At 38.6% G+C, this 15,705-nt stretch overlaps 1 protein-coding gene across 1 annotated transcript in view; it reads left to right on the forward strand.

Annotated features, from left to right (window-relative positions):
* The window catches only part of LOC144636236 (polycystin family receptor for egg jelly-like), a 26,828-nt gene extending 11,552 nt beyond the window's left edge, over window positions 1-15,276 (forward strand). Inside the window, 13 exon segments of the mRNA XM_078495394.1 lie at window positions 260-391; window positions 665-1,379; window positions 1,709-2,282; window positions 2,999-3,214; window positions 3,764-3,913; window positions 4,572-4,754; window positions 4,968-5,189; window positions 6,216-6,929; window positions 7,867-8,103; window positions 9,877-10,437; window positions 10,439-11,194; window positions 11,910-12,078; window positions 12,343-15,276. Of these exon segments, the coding sequence (XP_078351520.1) occupies window positions 260-391; window positions 665-1,379; window positions 1,709-2,282; window positions 2,999-3,214; window positions 3,764-3,913; window positions 4,572-4,754; window positions 4,968-5,189; window positions 6,216-6,929; window positions 7,867-8,103; window positions 9,877-10,437; window positions 10,439-11,194; window positions 11,910-12,078; window positions 12,343-13,817 (6,104 nt within the window). The 3' untranslated portion in view covers window positions 13,818-15,276.
* The last annotated feature ends 429 nt before the right edge of the window (window positions 15,277-15,705 follow it).

A 15,705-nucleotide genomic window follows, 5' to 3' on the forward strand; every position in this document is an offset into this window, starting at 1 on the left:
AGTTATTAACATATAACTTTTAACTTTTTGTTTGAAAAGAATTTTTGAGTGTTCAATAATTAATAATTTTGTATTCGAACGATTCACTGTTAATATGTCCTAGATTCTAGGATTTTGAGGTATGTCACATCATACCTTCTAGTGCAATAGTAAACTGCCTATCAGTTAGGGAGAAGACGTGACAACGTCTTCTGTTAATGCTTCTTTCAGTCTTAAATCGACTTGAAAATATTTTAATGTCCAATATATTCTCCCACAGATATCGATGAATGTGCAACAGCAACTCATAACTGTCATGGAGTGGCTAACTGTTACAACAATGAGGGTTCCTTTACCTGCGAGTGTCGAGGTGGTTACATTGGTGACGGAATAATAAGTTGTGAGCCCCTGGGTGAGTGCAAATTAAATTTCCAAGGTTATTGGGAGTGTTGGCTACAATCAACCCTTTTAGCAACACTGCCTTTGTCAGTGAATAAACTGATTAACTGATTGACTGACTGACTCACTCACCCACCCCACTCATTCCAGACTCACAGACAGACGCAACAGACAGACGAAGCGTCTGACTGCATGGCTAGCGTCATGACTGACTGACTGACCGACTGACGGACTTGTTCCGTGAGTGGTTTGCCTTCAATTCTTTATTCTTTCTCCTTTTCGGCAGGAGATTTCTCGGTTACCATAAGAAACATTTCTAAGGACAAGTACCATGCCATTGTTGTTGAGCGGTCCGTCAAAAGTGTCCAAGAAGCGATAATTCAAGGTTTAAACAATGATCTCACTGTGATGTCAAGTACCTTGGAATGGCGTATCATTAGTGAAGCAGAACTTGCTGCTTCAGAGTCAGCCGACGGAACTTTAGTAAGTCAAGGGACAACTGAGTGGACTATAAACAGGAGATCCATACCCGCTGGTATCTATCAAGTTAAATTCACTGCTGAATACACAATCGGTGATCTTTCGTTCTCACAAAATGTTACTGCCTTTGACTTTGGCTTCATTGAGGTCATTCCTGCTCCAGTCCGAGCAATTATCGATGGAGGAAGCAGCGTTCGTTGGGGATCCGCGGAAATTGTAACTGTTGACGGCTCATTGAGTTATGATGGAGATATTGGCCCTGGAGATCATACTGGGCTCAATTTTACTTGGTCATGTACCGATGCAGATGACATTGCTACTATTAGTAATGATTGCTTTGGTTCTTTTGTTGGAGAAGTAAATGAATTTTCAACAGCCATTAGCATTGATCCTCAGGCTGGACAACTTCAAGTTGGAAAAGCCTATGTTCTAGGGCTGACTGTTTCCAAAGATAACAGAAGCTCGTTCTGTGAAATGTTGTTTGAGATTGCAGCCGGAGAGGTACCTCAGGTGGCTCTAAGGTAAATAATAGCATCGCACTTAAACTGGAAGGCAATGTGATAAATTAGTTTAGAAAGAATGGCTGCTCCTTTGGGCATGGTTTAGTTATCAAAACTAAGTGTTTTACGCCCATGCTTCGTACCATCATGTATGTGAATACATGTGTACTGTTTACGAGCAAACATTAACTATTAATTATTTTTAGAATATCCCTTCATTGCTTTCCACACATTTTTAGTTTTTTCGCTTCTTATAGTGATTTCAATCTCAACTGCTACTCGGTAAGTGCCATTACGTCACTACTAAATATAACCAATTTTATGTTTTCTTATTTTTCAATCTGTTGTAGATGCTTTGTAGATTGTGGTGCAGTTGTGTCTGCTTCAAACAAGCTTCGAGTGACATCAGAATGCCCAAACTCTCCTTGCAATGGCTCAGTTTATGAATGGCGATTAAAACGATTCAATGACTATTCAAGCAACTGGGATGATGTGCCTATATTACCTAACATGACGTCGACTGCAGTAAATGCGACCAACATGATTATCAAGAAGAACTCACTGCAATCAAAATCAAAATACAGTTTAACGTTACTCGTGACATCTTTAGAAGGAGTAGAAGGTTTTTCCGTGCTGGATTTTGAGACAGCTGGAGCGCCGCACAGCGGACACTGTACAGCGTCAGTCAGTGAAGGCGTGTCACTTGAAACGGAGTTTACCTTCAAGTGCTTTGATTGGCAAGATACAAATGCTCTCACTTATGAATTTCAACTTGGAGAAGAGCCAGTATCATATGGCAGCTCTCCCCAGTCTGTGTCGACAGTGTTACCGGCAGGATCACCAGAAGACGATTACCAGTTGCAAATTAACATCGTTATCAAGAATGCTGTCGGCGTCGCGGTTCTAGTTAATCTGATTGTTAAGGTACCCATAAAATTGTGGATATATTTCTGTCTAGCTTTCTATAACTAATAGGAATAAGAACAACAACGAGAACATAAATCCTCATGCAATGACGTATGGTGAAAAGAACTAAGAAAACAAATTCTGAGTTTAGAGATGGGACTTGAGCCTACGAAATTCCGTACACTAGTTGAATGCTACAGCCACTGAGCTACTGATAGCGCCAGTGGTGAGAGATGGTCAAGTGTGGCGCGACGCCTGCATCTCGCAACCAGATTACATGTATATTAATGAACGCACATGTAACTGCATAACGCAGTCACATTATAATAATACTCTCAGACTAAATAAACATGCCGTGGTGTATTCAGTTTCAGTGCATAATTGGCAAACAAATTATCCTGTAGTAACGTAGTCGCTACTTATTTATCTCAATTTATCCTAATTATTGGAGTTATCTATCATGGTTCCTGTTGAACTTGATAATACATTCATCATTTTTTCACCGTTGAATGTTATTCGAAGGTTATTATCAATTACATTAACTTTTGCTCAATATGCCGTGAATTATATCAAACGTATAGAAGACTAATAATGGATTTCCTTGTTAGTACAATATTCATTAGCATTATATGATTCAGTGAAGCAACTTAATAGCTCGTCTTAAAGTGGATATATAGTGAGTCTTTGTAGGCCAACTTGGAGGTTTTTTGTAATATTTTATTGATGTTCTGTAGGTGACACCGTCGTCCTCCCTTGATCCTTGCCTTTCACCGCCAGATGCAGTCGCCATCAAGCTAAAAAGCTATGTAATCGGGGAAGGAAATAAGCTAGATGGATTTCTAAACAAAGGCGAACTCAGTCAAGCTGTCCAGCTCTCCTTGTCCGTCCCGAAGTCTGCCAATGAGGAATCAACTTGTGGGCAAACATTGGACCCGGATGTAAAAACATTGGTACGTTTACAAAAAAAAATATATAGCGATCAAAACGCTTCCATTGGTTAGTATATCGGCCTATGCCATTAACAATTAATAATATACAAAGCAGACACCTATCAAAGCATTTTAATCGCTTGCCTGCTGGCATGAAACCTGTGTTAATGGAGGTATGTGGTATTCTTTTTCAGACGTTCTTTTCACAGACCAAAAAAAAAAATTAATGGGTAAAGCTGTCCATACTAAGTGGCACTTAATATGGATGTGGTGTTATATCGCCACGATTACCTAGGATATGTATTTTGTACGCTTGTCACATTACTCTGTCGCCTTTCTAGGAACCTTTCTAGGAAATAAATTACAGCTCGATTCATCATTTGTAAAATTGTTTTAGTTTTTATGACCATAATAAAAGAGAACGTTCATAGTGATACTCAGGGTCGAGGCAAGTCTCGCTTGATCATGATTGATTATGCCCTTATTTAAAGCACAGCACTTTATATTTCTTGCCGGTCTGTCAAGAACGAGTGTTCTTAAAAAGCATTACTTTGCCTTCATTGTTTTTAGATTTCAGAAACATTAATTGTAAAGTTTACATCTATAACACCTGAGAGCCTTGACATGTCTCGCTTGGTTATGTCTGTGGTAAGCGTGGCAATAGCAATGGGTGGAGAACAACAACAATCGAGTGATGGCAATAGCGACAGTACTAGCCTGGTAAGAAAATCTTCTATCTAAACAAAGATGGTTTCACTCCTGGCAATTAATGCATCAGCGTTTTTTTCCCTACCTTTTTTATTCACCTTTTAAGCTTCTCAATTGATCAATGCATTTATTCAACCTTCCGTCCATCCTCCCATCCATCCATCTTCATCCTTTTTCCTCCTTTCCGTCCGTCACTCCGTCCGTCCATCCGTCCTGATTAACGAATGTCGTAAAGTGCACGACATCCGGTACCGCATTCCCACTGCATAAATTTTCATCTGCGCCTGTTAAGTAAAAAATAAATGGAAAGGCTGGGGACGAATGAGACGACAAGAAAGCGAGAGTTCAGTTTGGCGTCCGATACACTTCATGCCTTTCCCAAGCTTTCTTCCGAAAATAATTGACAGGTTCAAGTAAGCTTTGTGTACACAAGTGGTACTGTTTTTATCAGTCGTAAATTTGCTTAAACTGAAATTTCGGTTTACTTTAAACAGGGCAAGGGATAAGTCGTATTTCTCCGCAGAATTAACTGTAGTTAAATAGAGGAATAAACGCATTTGTGTAATAATACATTTGTAGTAATAAATTCAGTATATGTTCTTGGTTAATTTTCAAACTTTATCTCCCTGCGGATTATTGTACACATTTTAATATAGCATTTCTATCCTAGGAGTTAACAATGCAAATGACAGACAAGACAGCGAACATGCTAACGGACACCCTTAATGACTTAGAGGAGCCATTTTCTCCTGTTTTGGAGCTGACGGCTAAAAGTGTTACAGGATGTCTTACAAATGTTCTTCAGTCGGCAGCAGGTACAAGTCAAGCGAACGGAGCTTCACCGTCCCCAGAGGTACTGAAACGGCAATGTTGCTTACTGCTTTTCTGGTGTCTGAATATTTGCGGTTAACAACTGAGTTTGTATGATTTAAGTATTGGCATTTTTGAGCGCCATTAATGAAAAAATCGTAAGCGGAAGGCTATCAATAGTATTTTATTATGTTGATTTGTGTTTAAAACTTCGTTAAAGAACATAACATCAGTGTTACTTCTTCTGTTGTTACAGTTTGCGAAAAAAGCTTCGGGAAAATTGAGCAACATGAGTGATGCATTCTTTGGCCGCTTGGTTCCGTCTGAAGACTTAGTTATTAAAACAACCAACTTGGCAATATCTCTTAAGAAGGTCTCCGCTGACGATGTAAAGGGACTGGGTATGGAAGAAGGGCCTTCGAAATTTAAGTTACTTGGTAACCTTGGAAACCTTGGTGGTGGAAACATCAATGCAAAGGTAAGGAGATCATTTTTGGCGTTCAGAATATTGTGATAACCTTTATATAGCGTTTAACTTGCCACGATAAAAGTTGCTTTGTAGCACAAACGATGGAATGCGTTTAGTTTGTGAGATACCGTAGATTTCCGCAAATTAGACTTTCGACAGCAAACTGGAAATGAAGCCCTTAACTCCTTATCTATCACAAGAATATATTTCGTCTAAACTCTCATCGAGGAACATCATCTCCTCCCGCTTTCAAGGCTTCAAGAGGTCTGTGTGAATTTGCTTTGTATATTTTTGTCGAATTATATTTATTTTAATAGTGACTCCAGAACGTTTGCTCCATACCGTTATATTTTCATTCTCAATATTTCATTCAAATAAAATATATGCCCAAACATTTTTAAATAAAAAATGCTTTCCAATAATTCCACATCGTCATCCTCAAAGCCATCACAGAAAATGACCCTACCTTAAAAAGGCTTTTCAAACTAGTGCAAGTATATCTTTTTTAAAAAATAGTTTGCTATTTATGCGATTTTCTCTCTTAGATCAACTACCTCGTGTAAGTGACCGACTTGTATGTTTCAAAGTGAGAAATACATTCGTAGCCCCTACCGAGGAAAACAGGTCTTCAGCAATTGCTTTAGTAATAAAATTCATAATAACAAAAAAGGCATCATATATTTGATCCTCAATTTCACGCTGCATGGTCTTTTGTTAGCAGCCACGGGCCGAAGACAAAAAAGACAAACATGGTACATGTATTCAGTTTGTGTCAACCTTTACTTTATATTTCGATCCATATTCTGTCATGCTCGCTTTTATTACGTATTTCACCAACTCAATCATTCAATAACAATTTCTGACGCCTTTTATACAGTCGCCTAGTTTAGAGCAAACTAAAACGTCAGCAATAATTATTAAGTCGATTTAAAATGAAGAAAGCCTAAACAAAATTCTATAGTATAACGTTGGTGAAAGTTGTAATGAAACAAATATTCCACGATTCTCGAATATTTCTGTTGTTTCCTTTTTCAGATGCAGGCTGTTAATTTTAACCCCTTCACCTGGGACAAGAGCAGCAAGAAGATCAAATCAAGTGTGACCAGTCTCGATCTTCAAAGTGGCAATGGGAAAAAGATTAATGTATCAAACCTCGATAGTGACATTGAGATTGTTATTCCGATTGCCAGTCCACCAAGGAACACCAGCAACGGAACTGAACATAATTTCCTAAAGCCAAACAAAATGTCCATCCGTAGCTATTACGCTGAGCTAGCAGATGTCCCCGTTTCTATTAAAGTCGGTGTGCAGGCAGAAGGCGCTGTCATCGAATTGTTTGTTAAATTTGGGTCAAAACCTACGATCGAGGACTCTGATCACAACTTTACAGTTTTGTACACGTGCTCAAACCAAACAGATGACGAGCAAAACGAAACTTCTTGCCATCTTGAAGAGACCTCTGTAACGGTAGTGCCTCCTGAGCCAATTCGTATTTATGTCGGTCTGTTGTTCCTTGGAGCTAAAAATGTTACTGAACATTCCAGAAGGCGAAGGTCATGTTTTGGCCATGGTCGTGAAAGACGGTCATGTGTTGGTTTCAAGGACCCACCTCCTAAAGGAGGAGTCTATAAAACGGATGTTCCACAGTATGACCCGTCAACAGATGCCAACTACTCCTTCACTACTACCCAATCAAGCTGTCTGTACTGGTCTGAAGATAAAGAGAAGTGGACCTCCGATGGCTGCAAGGTAAATTATATTAACGTTATATCTTTCGTCATCTCACTTTCCACTGTTTTTTTTAATTGACCAAGATCGGGAGACAGAACCAATCTTCCTGCAAAGCCGTTCTCCAAAAGATAGAAATATTTCAAATCCGGTCGTTCCATTTAATATCGGTCGTTCTCTTCCATAGAAATTCAATCTATCAAACAACAAACCTCGCTTTTCAGCAGGTCATGTTCCACGTAATTTTAGGGGCTAATAGCTATACCAGGTCTCTCCAGAACTAAATATGTTTAGAGCTTGATTCAGATTAGTCGTCGATAAACTTTCACGAGAACTGGAATATAAATGCTTTATGGTTTTAAACAGAGGAACGAAGAAAACGCTGGCAGGATTAAAAATATGATAACTGTTGTAATTGAAAGCAGATATAATTAGATAGATTCGATCAGAACTGTGGCAGGAATAGGAGATCAAGCAAACCTTGTTTTTCAGCAGGTCATGTTCCACATAATTTTAGGCGCTAATAGCTATACCAGGTCTCTCCAAAACTAAATATGTTTAGAGCTTGGTTCAGATTAGTCGTCGATAAACTTTCACGAGAACTGGCATATAAATGCTTTATGGTTTTAGACAGAGGAACGAAGGAAACGTTGGCAAGTTTAAAAATGTAATAACTGTTGTAATTGAATAAAACTGCTGGAGCGATCTGTAGTCATAGCTTAAAATATAAAAATGTTTAAAACAGATCTAAAAATATAAAACGAGACTCTAAATTTTCGATCGCCTTCTGCGGTCTTCTTCAGAGAAGGATGGATTTTTGTTGTAATTGAAAGCAGATATAACTAGATAGATTCGATCAGAACTGTGGCAGAAATAGGAGATCAAGCGGATTTAAACATACAGTTAACTCGTTATTTATCTTCCCTGTTACTGACATAGATTGCTTGTTTCTCACCAGGTCGACGCCAGTTCAAACACCACCCATCTTAAATGTCTGTGCAATCATTTGACGTCCTTTGGAGGAAACTTCATTCAAGCACCAAATCCTATTGACTTTGACAAGGTGTTTACTGAGTTTACAAAGCTTGGTGAAACTGGCAATATCTCAGTACTTGTGACAATTGCATGTGCTTTTCTCCTTTACTTTGTTGTGTTAATCTTCGCAAGGAGGGCCGACAAGAGAGACGAAAACAAGGTACATCACTGATGGTATCAAAGTCACCATTAAAATATTATATCTTTTAGCTCATAATTAGCAATTATTGGATGAGGCAGAGTATGATATGAAGAATTATGCAGATCGAGTAGGGTGTTTCAGGACAACACCCTCCGACATCTGTATAATTCTTCATATCATACGAAAGTTGAATTCAATAATTGTTTTATAATCCATTCAAAATATTTCCAGAGTTTGAATTTAATAGGGTTTTGACAAAAGTCAAAGTACACAATATACAGCAACATTCAAATTGAAAGTTGATTTAAAAACTTCAAAACTTGGTTACCTTCATAAAAATTTCTTGTTCTTCATAATGTCGATATTCAGCAGTTGCTTGAAGTGTCTAGTAAAGCTAAATCTGACGACACATAGCGACGTTTTCAAAAATAGGTTAAGGAGGCTCGATGTAGTTTTTTTAGACTAAGGGTGGTTGTTTTGAAAATTAAAATTACCTAGGAAGCCAATGTTCTATTTTTGCCAAAATACACCATAATGATCAAATGTGACCAAATTTTAATTTTTTACCCGTCACTTAGTCACAACGGTTACCATAGCAACGATTGACGTTTTCTTTTGTTCTCAAACAAGCTTGATTTTCTCGAAATCTAGACTGACACTTGGTGTTTATTTTTTGATATGTTAAAGTTTAGTAGATTGACTAACTGTTGACGAAATTTTAGAAAAATCTGTAAGAGCGTTTTCAAGTAAATCAAGAATGAAATTTTCAGAAAAACACCATTTTAATATAAAATAGGCGCCTTAAAATTGTTTCGTATTATTTGAGCACAGTTTCTCTCACTGAAATATAAATACTTACACCATCAAAGACCATTAACTAAAAGCGAAAGACTTTTTGCTTTAATTTGTTAAAATATATCGACTGCCGATTGTAAGAAATTATAAGAAAATACCAAAAACTTCATTCTTGATTTACTCTAAAACGCTCTTACAGATTTTCCTAAAATTTTGAGCACAGGTAGTAAATCAACTGTACTTGAACATATCAAAAAATGAATACCAAGTGTCAGTCTAGATTTCGAGAAAACCAAGCTTGTTTGAGAACAAAAGAAAACGTCAATGGTTGCTATGGTAACCTTTGTGACAAAGTGACGAGTAAAAAATTAAAATTTGGTCATATTTGATCATTATGGTGTATTTTGGCAAAAATCGAACATTGGCTTCCTAGATAATTTTAATTTTCAAAACAACCACCCTTCGGCTAAAAAAACTACATCGAGCCTTCTTAACATCGTTTTTGCTTACTTCGACGTAGAATTTTCGGAAAACCGCTCCAAGTCCTCCGCTGTGGCTGGTTCAGGAATTTGTTTTTTCTTGAAGATGAGCTTTGAAAATCGTTTGATTCGTCTTCGTTGCCTTTTTCGTGTTAAAACTGTCCTTTTCGTCTAATAATTTGGCAATTTCCTGCTCGTCGTACTGCATAAATCTCGCTATTTTCCCGCTCAAAACAGTTGCCGTGTATTGTGGGAACGCGGTTGCCATCGGCTAACGGCGTGGGAACGAGGTTGCGATCGGATAACATTTGACGTCAATCGTCGTATAATTGGACCTTCTTCCAAATTTGGTCGGCTAAATTTTAGCCGACCAACGGTTAGCTGGATTTTCCGGGGGATTGAAAGCCAATCAGAAACGGAGAAATAATGTGAATGAATAATAATATAAATTAAACACGTGCAAAGTCGTTAGTAAGCGAATCGCGTGAAATAACATCTAGTTTTTGATTTATTACAGATTTCCCCTCCTAAGCATGTGACCATCGTTGAAGAAGGGACCTACTATTACGACATGGTTATTAGCACCGGAGTTTGGAAACATTCAGCAACAACAGCCAACGTAACGATCAGCATAAAAGGCGAAATTAACGAACACAAGCTTATTCCACTGCGAAGTAAAGGGGATTCAACTGAAATATTTGCGCGCGGAAGTGTTGATGGATTTGTCCTAATCACAAACGAATCGTTAGGTACATTAAAAGAAATAACTTTAGAACATGACAATTCAGGAGATGATCCATCTTGGTTTGTAGAGACAGTAGTACTCAGAGACAGGCAAACAGAAGAACGATGGGTGTTCCCCATAAATCGATGGCTCGCGTTGGAAAAAGAAGATGGACAAATAGAAGTTACGATGGACAACAAAAGTTCTTCTTCCTTTTCAGCTGAGGTGCGTTCACGCTTTGGAAGAAAGATTGCAGACGGTCACTTGTGGATGTCAGTGGCTGGAAAAGCATGCATCAGTACTTTCACTCGTGTACAGAGAGCCTCGTGTTGTCTTTCAATTCTGTTTAGCGCCACTTTTCGCCAATGCCATGTTCTATAACATTGGTGGCGAGTCGGATGGAGCTATACAGGTTGGACCATTCAAGTTTTCATGGAAACAGATTGTTGTTGGAGTGCAAAGTGGACTTATAGTTGCACCAGTAAACATTCTCATCGTCCTTTTGTTCAAGTCTAGCAGACCAAGAAAGAACAAGGGAGGAAAATATAAAGACATTGACCAAGCCCAGGAACTTGTAGATGAAATAAGTGAAACAGGCTGCACGCTGCCTCATTTCTGTGTATACATCGGTTGGTTTCTCTGCTTCGTCACAACTCTAACGGCAGCAACGTTTACCTTATTTTACAGCTTAATGTGGGGTAAAGAAGTTGCCGAGCAATGGCTTGCCTCCATTTTGATTTCAAATGGACAAGATATTTTCGTTGTACAGCCAACAAAGGTAATGCTGGCAGTCATTGTAGTTTCCTTGCTCTTCAGCAGAAGGAATAAGAACGAAAGTGATGATTCTGAGGAGGAGAGTAAAGAAAGCGATGCCTATGACGATGACGTCGACTTTCTAAGTGATGATCCTAAACAACGCTTTAAACAAAAGCTCTTGGAGAAGATGCGTATGCGAAGCAAAAAAGAGGCTCAGTTGACAGACATAGTGAAGGAAATTGTCCTTCTTATAATATTTATGTTTCTCTTGGCTATCGTTTGCTATGGCAACAAGAATGGAAATCGTTTTCTAATGACAACTGCAGTGAAAAATCCCTTCACGAAGTTTGACCTGGTAAGACTTCACTAGGTTTCTATAACTATTTTGGGAAGTCATTCTTGTCTTGGGTAACTAACAATGCTATTATTTCCCTTAAAATACGAATGTGGGTTGAGTTTGTTGTTGGTTATTGTTCTTGCTCCAAGGGCTTTTCTCTGGGTTCTCCGGTTTGATAAAAGATACTATTTGCAGAACTTACATTGCCAAAGTACTATACATTTTGAAACTTTCTACCGATATTGACTTTCGTGTGGGCTGCCTTATTTTTTAAAGAATGTATCGACTTCCCCAGTATATTGAGAACTGCTTCTTCTATCTAGTCTATATCACAGTTGGAGATTTTATTATTTCATATTTTGATTAACTATATGGCAATCCCTGGCTTCAGTCAACATAATACGACTTTTTTTCTGCTCTTTAGTAATTGTAACTGATATAAAAATATAAAGCAGAATAATTAATTACTAAATATAACCGCTTTAATATATCTGTAATGGAACTGGTTTAAATGTCAGTAACTCAAAACGAATGTAGTTAATTCTTGATCATATATTTGTGTAATCGATACCTCAGCCTCGACATTAATGCTCGACATTACATAAACCTCATCTCATCTCGTCTCATATCATCTCATCTCATCTTATCTCATATCATATCGTATCTATATCGGGGGGTGAACCACTTGACACCTTGCAGGAAATTTTTACCCAAATTCTTGTTCTCATTTCAGATAAGCAATTCGCACAAACTGCAGGGATGGTTACGGCAAGAATTCTTTCCAAATATTTACAATCAGCCGTGGTACAACGGTCTTAAGGAGGAAAATGACGTGTACATTGCAAACAAGATGTCCATATTGATTGGCATGCCTTGGATGCGACAGTTGAGAGTCCAAAAAGGTAAAACCTAAGTAAATGTTATATTCGAAAATGAAAAATCAAAATTTTACATATATCCATCCATCCATCCATCCATCCATCCATCCATACACCCATCCGTTCATCCGTCCATCCTTCTTTCCATCCGTCTCCCTGTCTGTCTATCTGTCTGTCTGTCTGTCTGTCTGTCTGTCTGTCTGTCTGTCTGCATATCTATCTAGCTAGCGATCTGTCCAATCTGTAATACTAATTCCAGTTTAATGGGTTTTTTTTTTTCGTTTCAAGATTCCTGCGGGCCCCTTTCGAATATCATCTCACAGTGCTATTACGATTATTCACCTGAAGACGAGGACACGACACTGCTCAGTCTACCAGGATGGAAACCTCTCCCCAGCAATACAACATGGCCAAAGGCCCTGCAAATGTGCCCAAAACCTTGGCGTTACCAAACAGCTGAGGAACTAGACAATGATCCAATTAAAGCCTCCTACAATTTATATGAAGGAGGTGGCTATGCTGCCGTGCTAGGTTATGACGAAGAAACTGCCCTCGGGGTCTTAGATGAAACATTTGGACATGGATGGGTCGATCGCCAGACTCGAGCGGTTATCCTAGAATTCGCAGTTTTCAACGTGAATACAAACTTGATAAGCATCGCTACCTATTTTTACGAGATGATTGCTGCTGGCTCTGCCTATACTTCAAATAGAGTAGATACACTCGAGTTGTACAGTACAGAGTCAGGGGCTCTAATGTTCTATCTGATTTGTCAGTTTCTGTTTATGGGTATGGTTCTCTTTAACTTCATTGTAATGCTGGTCCACCTTTACCGACAACGCCTTGGATTTTTCAAGTCTCTCTGGAACATGGTTGACTTCTTAATGATTGTGTCTTCTGTAGCATCAGTTTTGTTCTATATGTTTAGATCCAAAAGTATAATGCAGAGCATCAAAGCAATCCAAGTAAATCCCTATGAAATTGTGCACTTTCACGCAGCCCTAGACTGGGCTAACTTGGAAAATGCCTCGATCGCTGTTGCAGTTTTTATGGTGACACTGAAGCTTTTGAATCTCATCCGCTTCAACCCTTACGTGATTTTCTTGTTCTCATCCTTCCGCCAGTCTGTGGGTTACCAGCTGTCCTACCTGTTTGTCTTTCTGATCGTCTTCAATGCATTTGTCATATCGGGAATGACATTTTTTGGTGGCACAATCCTTAACTACTCAAGCTACATGCAAGCAGTAATCTCGCAGTTTCAATTTCTCTTAGGAACCGCTGTGCCAATTGATGACCTTCGTAATGACAAGCCGTTTATTGGCCCAACATTCGCTTTGTTGTTCATGTTATGCATGACTATAATCCTGATGAATATGTTGGTTTCTGTCCTGAATGAGTCCTACACTGATGCCAAGACAAACATTGAGGAGAGTGCCGAGCAGCTCGAAATGGCCCGATTCATTGGTGAACGTTTTATGGACATGTTCCAGGAAGGCAAAAGGAAACCTGAGTTCAAGCTATTTTGCGACGACACAACGTTCACGAACATGTGTGTCTCTACAGCAGAGCCATTCTGTATGAATTCTGAAAGTGTCGTCCAGTGTACCGAGCAGAGACTGGATAAAGTTGAAAAACGTTTATCCGCTCTTACTCGAAGATCGCAAACCATAGAGGCTGATAGTTTGAAGGAAGAAGCTGAGTTCATTGATCTCGTTTTGCTGATTACCAATCCTTCTACCCGTCAAGAATCAACCCTTCATTAAATCCTCTCAGGCTATACCAATAAAATGTTTCGTTTCCCATCGCCCCGTCTTTTGTGATAATGGGTCGGTCGGTCGGGCAAAAAAAAAACATTTGGGTTCCAGAGAAGGCCAGGCTGCTAAGTAAGAAAGCCTAAATACAAAGTCAACTCGGAAACGTGGTCTTTTCGTTCGTTATTCCTTATCAAATGTCTAAACAGTCTTTAAATAACGTAGTATCGATGTTTATTAAAGACAAAGACATCATATACCAATCGTTGTTAATAAAACAAGGTCGTGTGCTTGTAAATTGAAGTACTTGCTTCTTTAACTAGTGAATCCTGATTTTTTTTTTACTTTTCGAAAAAAAAATGGGTCGGTCGGGCGATGGGAAACGAAACATTTTATTGGAATGGCCTGACAGTCACAGGTTTAGGTTAAATCACACGAAGATGCGTTTTTAGCTATTATATCTGTTTTTATCAAAATCGATCGGTTTTTTTACTGATTTGTTTTCACTTCAAAGTTAGTTTAAGATTGTCAAAAACTGACAAATTATTCGTTGTTCACAACATTGTTCCAGGTCGAGAGAGCCAAGGGTAAAGAGGGTGTAGTAAATCACCGGTCGCTTTACGCAACAGAAGGTGGTTTTAAACTAAACTGGTCTGGCAGGCTTTTTTATTGTCATTTAAAATGGCATGTTTCTCTCTGGTTGTTTCAATGCACAAGGTGGGGCACCCCTGCATCCTATCGCTGCTGCATGCGAGCTGAAGCGCCGTAGAAAGTTAGTTTTCGTGCATTCGAGATAAGCTGTAAATGTTTTTGTTTTAAGTTATTCAGGTTTTGTTTTGTTCCTGTAGTGTAAAAGTAGCAGAAAAAATTCCGTTATCAAGCAATTATAATAGCCAAGTATGGAAGATGTGGTACTGCTGAATAGGGAAATTTGTTCTATAAGCCTAAGAGGGTTACAAGAACAAAGTGCAGAACCTTGGTTCCGACTAGAACTAGCGTTTTCCCACCTTCTTACTAAGACGATGGAGACTTATAGTCCCTGAATATGATATATCAGTTTTAAAAACGAAACTAAAACAAACCCAAACCAAACCCCAAAAGCACTTAAAATTGCCCGACGCAGATGTTTATTAAGGCTGTTCCAAGATTATACGTAAAAATTGAAATACAATGGGATAACGACTTATACAAATTTCACACAGGCATAGTTAAAAAAAAGTTCCTTCTTTACAAAAACCAAGTAATGGAATATGATATGGTAAAGGCAATCACTATGAAAATGCAAACAATCACATTTGATTTATGATAAACAGCAATGTGGGCAACTTGCATAGTAGGAATGGTGTGAAAATGACGAAGAGGAAACGCTGGCGTTGTATTTAAATACTTGATTACGATAGCTGCGTATTTTCTTCCAACTTAATACTAAATATCATGTTAAAGCACACTAGTGTCTATTTAATAAAGCAATTTTTCGCACTGTTCATATTTCTTCCTAATTACCTCAGACTAAGAGCAACTAGCGTATTGGTTAATACCGCTATATGCGCGATATTAACCAATACGCTAAGCCTGCTCAATGATTAAATAGCGCCACAGGCCAGAAAAATACTTGTTCATTTCGAAAATGGAAAACGGTATTGTAATTCGTTTTTTTGTTTCTACCGATGCGAATTTAAGGTGTCTCGATAGAGTTTTTTTCTAAACCATACCTATCATTTTCAGTTGGCCGTTAAGCAGTCTTTCCAGACACGAATCATCGTAAAAACATTTCAAACCGTAACTGCATACACGGCCTGGCCTTCACAGATCGCCAACACCCGTAACAAGTCATCACCTTTGGTCACCAACCGTTACAAACCGTAAGAGGCCGACATAAGGAGAAAAAGCCGTCACAATT

Source organism: Oculina patagonica, chromosome 13, assembly GCF_052425735.1.
Source record: "Oculina patagonica isolate OP01 chromosome 13, crgOcupat, whole genome shotgun sequence".
Lineage (NCBI taxonomy): Eukaryota > Metazoa > Cnidaria > Anthozoa > Scleractinia > Oculinidae > Oculina > Oculina patagonica.